Below are 5,646 nucleotides of genomic sequence, written 5' to 3'. Positions count from 1 at the left end.
AGGTTCGGCAACCACCACAAAGGTGTCCTACTCCTCGTTGAGGAACCCACAAAGGGCCGGGTCTTTTCCAACCCTAATCCTCCACAAGCCGACCACAAAGGTCAAGGCAATCACTTCTCAAATCAGCTCAAAGAGCGGGTGATACAAACTTCTTGGGGTCGTCCACAAATTTGGAGACTCCCAAGCAACCTCTAACCGTCAAGGAACACGAGGTTCCAAGAGTAACAAATCCGCACACGGTTAAGTTTGCAACGAGCTCAAGAACAAAGAGAATGGGAGAATCGAGATGAAATTGACAGCGAGTTCGATCGAGTTCACCTCACACCAAGGGTCCTTCAAATGATTGAAGGAGATGCGATTGCGGGTGTGAAAGGTGAAATGAATGCGCTTGTTTGAAGGTTGGTCAGCCAAGAATTCGTGGGAGAGGCAGGAGTAAATGAGAGAGAGAGCGTGAGGGGGGTATATAAAGGATCCCCCAAAAGCTGGCAGCCGTTGGGAGAAAAGGAGCAAAAACTGGTTGAACCGGTTTTCAGACTGGTTGAACCGGTTTCTACTAGGGGGATCCCGGTCCATTGAGCTACTCAGCCGGAGACTCGACCGGTTTCAAAACCGGCTGAGTAGGGAAAAAATTCGGCTCAACCGGTTTCTGAAAAATATCTGCTGCGACTTTTCTGACAGCTCTGACTGTCAGACAGGTCAGAGCAGAGGTGGCAGATGAATAGTACCGAAACCGGTTGAACCGGTTTCAGGACCGGTTGAACCGGTTTCAGGACCGGTTGAACCGGTTTTGGGGGCTGAAACCAAATTTTGAGTATTTTGAAGAGAACAAAAGGGGAGTCTGTGGGAAGTAAATTTTGTTTTTCTCAAGGGCATTCATGATCTGGGAAAATGATCTCCAAGATGTTTTCAAAAGATTTTGAACTTGGCTCATTGCACAACTTACTTAACGGTCGCGGATCCCTCTTAATTGCACGGTGATTCCTATGACTCAAGAATTATAAATTTAGCACCGCCGTTGTTTCTTAGCACTTGGAGCACGCCATTTGATGTGGAATTTTAAATCCGCTGTGCTTTATACTTTTATGCTCGTAAGATCTGTGCTTCTCCTGTCTGTAGAATTTCTGTGTACATGCTAGGAGCAAACTTGTTAGAATCTCAGTTTGTTTTGTCATTAATCACCAAAACCCTCAATTAGGGTTGATTGCATTTACAAGAGAATTTTGAGTATCATGGAGATTACATGCGGAGGAAGACAAAAGAGTGCATAAGGTTTAGGATGTGGAAAGTGACGTTTCCTACTATTGCAACGACTCGACCAATTCTTTGTTCACATTGATTTTAGACAGTTTTGACTAAATTGATTTTCATAGAAGCGGGTTGAAAAGCTGGGCGTTTGGCAGCCTGCAGCAGATTCTGGTGCCCAGAAGCTGGAAAAAGCTGAAACAAACAGGGCCCCGATGTGATATCCTAGCCCCTGGGATGGGATGTCCTGGCCCAAGGCTTAATAGAATTAATAGTGTAATCATACCAACAAGGTGCATCTTCTTTTTCGGAAGCTTATCTCGAAAGAACCTCCAAGTTAAGCGTGCTTGGCTTGGAGCAATTTGGGATGGGTGACCGACCGGGAAGTTTTCTCGGGTGCGCATGAGTGAGGACAAAGTGCGCACAAAAGACTCGTGTTGGTCTGTGGGGACAATATATGATCCTAGAGAGCTGCCAGGAGTAAGTACCGTCGGTCCAGGGATTGGACGGGGTGTTACACCCGAGGACTGGTCTGCTTGAGCTGGTGCGGCTGAACCGAAAGATACCGTTGGGGCAGGGCTTCCCCCTTGCTATTTGGAAACCCATGGCTCCAAATATATAATATATATATGTATTGTGAATTGTGAACTTGTTATCTTTGTCAGTTTTATTATATTGTGAATTTCTTATATCGAGATATTTTTCATATTGATATGTTTACCAATTATATTTTAGATTTCGACAGTTACCAGTGTATTTTCTACACCAAACTTTCGTTTTCGATATTTTTGAAATACCGATATCGTTTCTGTCCCCGAAATTACCGTTTCCGATAAAAATATGAAAATGGAAACGATTTTAACGTTTACCGACCGTTTCATCCCTAGGCGAAGGTGGTCTTGGGGCAGTTTAGAGCTGATTTGGTAGCTAGAGAATTAGAAGGGTCCATAAGAAAGATTTCTTCTCTATGGATCCCTTCTAATTTTCTGGTCTCCAAACTAGCCCTTAAGGCATCATTTGGCATCATGGGGCTAATAGCCCACGTAAGGGAAGCCCCCCATGAGGATTTAATTGGCTTTTCCCCCTCCCCTATCGCTGTTTGGGACCCTTTTCCCCTCCCCTGTCGCAGTTTGGAAGCAGACGATTGTTGTTCAGGCAACATGTTTTCACTGCTGTTGTTTGGACTAAAAATCAAACACTGATTAACCAAATATTCAAATCAGCGCCATCGGCCGGTTGACCACATATTCTAAACATCAGCCCATATGTTCAAAACAACTTACAAAATCACATATTTACTTCGATCTTAACTTACATATAATCAACCCATATAAAGATTCATACAGAAATTATGCATTATTCACTCTTGAATACCAGGAGACCCAAGAACACAGAAACTAGATGAGTATAAGAATAAGACCTATCCTTCTTACACAATGAGATGTTTTTGTGATATCAAACACCTGCATTATCAAAACAATGGTGAAATCAGTTATAAACTTCTAAAAGCCATCAGTTATTTTTTTGTGAATACAAGCCATCAGTTATAAACACCAATTATGGTCGAGGTGGAAAAAAGAACAAGTTTTCCAATGATGCCGGTAATAGTATTAAATAACAGTAGCAGTACTATATAAGAAAAATGAACCTTATACTGAAATGTCATTCACTTAAAAAAGACAATTCAATTAACATCACATGTCATTCAGATCATTTGCTTTTTAGAATAGAAGGGTCACTCAGTTAACAGGTCATGCCTTTCAAGATCATTCAGTTAACAACACATTATATATAATTTCGAAACAATAAGCTGCATTGATTCTGTGTATGGAACTAAAACAACAGTAGTTGGGTCAGATTGGATTGTAGCTGTTCGATACTACATATCACTGAAATGTTGAGAATCAGGCATTACAAGGTGAGCTATACAAGATGCCTATAAGAATAGCAATCAGGACAACGGGATGAAATTGAAGGTATTATTTCCATATGTATATGGCCAGCATCAAAACCGGGAAATAAAATGTGGTCAATGAGAGCTTTTTTGATCTCTGCCTAATGGAACAGATCTCAACATTCTTGCAGGTGTGCTAGTCTCCTACACTGGTTTCTCATCACTAAACTGATTAACAGAGCACACGAGACATATGTACAAGCACTAGACCATCCAATAACCCAACTCAATGAGCTCCTAGTAGCTGAATTATCAAGCAAGAAAACAATGGCGGTAAGATTTTTTTTCTGGCACTAACTCAATGAACCAGTGTTTTAAATAGCAGGATAAGAGATTTATCCTTAGGCTTCTCCAAAAGTGTTTTAAATGGCCTGATAATGATATATAATAAACTTGTATCGATAAACATGCGAGCAAATGATACCCAGAAACGATCAATCAGCTTAACATTTTATTTAGAGGCTAAGAAGACTGACGACGATCCATACATTCATTCAGGATCACAAATCCCATGCTAGCTTGCCATGCAACAAGCAGCTAGCTAGCTAGCATCTAGCTCGATAGATCTACTTTTTGCCTCCTCCTCCCTGCTGGTGGAGGCCCTGGAAGAACTCCTTCGGGTTGGCCTCGAAGTCGGAGCGGGGGATGTAGCAACCGCCGCCGCCGGGAGCCTTCATCATGCCATCGCCGCCAGAGCCCGACTTCCCTGCACCATCACCATGTCCCGCAACGCCGCCACCTGAGTTGATAGAGCCTGCGCCTCCCACGGAGTTGGAGCCTCCTCCCTTGACAGCGCCGCCGCCGATCTTGCCATCACCGCCTCCTCCTCCGACATTGCCACCAATACCGCTACCCTTGCCGCCGTCCATCTCTCTCACTCGATCAGTCCTCTTCTTAATAGAGGATTGCCTTCGTCGCCGTTTACTGGTATCTCCCGCAAAGGAGAGTGGAGGCCTTCCCTCTATATATAGAGTGCGGAGCGTGGTCGATGGCGTTCTAGCCAGTGTCAAGCGCTGGAATGGAACGAACGGTCCAGTGGAGTGCATGCATTCATTGATTCCCCTGTGTTGCCACGGTTGGTGGCTGTGTCCCTTCGTTTTCTTCACACAGATAATTAATAACACGAGAGTAACAGCGGCGGCTAAATTCATCCATTGTTCATTCCCAAGCCCGTGATCGTGTGAATCTGTGCAATCGACTTTGACTGACTAGCTAGATAGTGTGTTGTAGGTCATGAAAAGGAAGCTTACAGGAACACTGTGGGCCTATTTAGTAACTTTGTTTCTTAAAACCGCAGCTTATAATACCGCGCAGTTTAATGTATATCGTGATATAACTATGTATATTTTACGTCAGTCCAATTCAACACCTGTTTAGAGACATAGTATTTTAGTTGTAATGTAAGAGAAAAGAAAACTGTAGCTGCATGCAAACAAAAAACTTTGGTCAAGACCAAAGATTTTTTAACCCCCCAAAAATAGTGTGGTATTAGCAAACAATAGTTTAAAAATACAAAGTTCTGTATGTCCTATCAAACTACATTTGATCTAAAATACTATAGTATGCGCAAATGCTACGGTATTATAACTAAGAAAATATTGTGTTCCCATACAGACCCTGAGTGTCGCAAGAAGATAGACCAAAAATGAAAATGTGGTCTAAGTAACATTCTGTATGTACATGATACACGGTATATCACCTAAGCAGCCTGGAAGTCCCCTAAGTCGTCATCCCCGTTTTTTTGCTCCAACTTCTTTGCGGTAGCTAGTTGCTCCGAAACAGGTTCACCTTTGGAAGGGAAAGCCCTCGTTCTGCTGTTGGGTTCAGTGGCCAGTTGCTCTTGGGGAAGAAATTATACTCTGATAGGCGACGCTGCCATTCCAGAATCCGTTGGAGAGACAGGTGAAGGTAGGGATGAAAACGATTTCAGAATTTTTTAGAATTTTGAAAATCATTTTAGTTTTTCTCGATCAGATTCACCGGTAACAATATTATTAGGAAACATAATCGGTATCAAAATCGGTGTACCATTTTTACGACTGTTTTGTTCAGTTACCGATTTTAATTGAAATTTCTCGTTTTTATCGAAATTTTACCAGAATAAAAAACCCATGAATCCGACGGGGAAGTTTTGAATGAGCAACGCTAGACAAATGCTACAAAAGTGACATGATTCCTAGGTCGTCCTCGTAGTGAGTTCGGACCTTGGGGATGATCCCTAGGTTTTGCCCACGGTGGGTCGAGACCATGGGGAGGGAGATAACAAATAAGATGTAAGACAAATAACATTATCTTGAATGTGGTCTTCAAAGGAATCCTTATAGACAAGGGGATTATCACTTGATGTACCTAAGATGGTTATCATGAAGGTGTAATACCACCTCTATGATGGCCACCACCTATGTGGGACCAAACAGTAACGAACCCTAGGGTCTTCTCGTGATGAGCAA

The 5,646-nt window shown here is 42.6% G+C and overlaps 1 protein-coding gene across 1 annotated transcript; it reads right to left on the bottom strand.

The window, feature by feature from the left end:
• Positions 1–3,625: 3,625 nt before the first annotated feature.
• On the bottom strand, positions 3,626–4,283 carry LOC100276534 (EAG1b). Its single transcript, NM_001362521.1, has one exon. The coding sequence runs from the start codon at positions 4,240–4,242 to the stop codon at positions 3,763–3,765; it is 480 nt and encodes a 159-aa protein (NP_001349450.1). The 5' UTR covers positions 4,243–4,283; the 3' UTR covers positions 3,626–3,762.
• Between the last annotated feature and the right edge of the window lie 1,363 nt (positions 4,284–5,646).

Source organism: Zea mays, chromosome 8 (genome assembly GCF_902167145.1).
Source record: "Zea mays cultivar B73 chromosome 8, Zm-B73-REFERENCE-NAM-5.0, whole genome shotgun sequence".
Lineage (NCBI taxonomy): Eukaryota > Viridiplantae > Streptophyta > Magnoliopsida > Poales > Poaceae > Zea > Zea mays.
The sequence above is the reverse complement of the archived record's forward strand: the minus strand, read 5'-3'. Positions and strand labels throughout refer to the sequence as shown.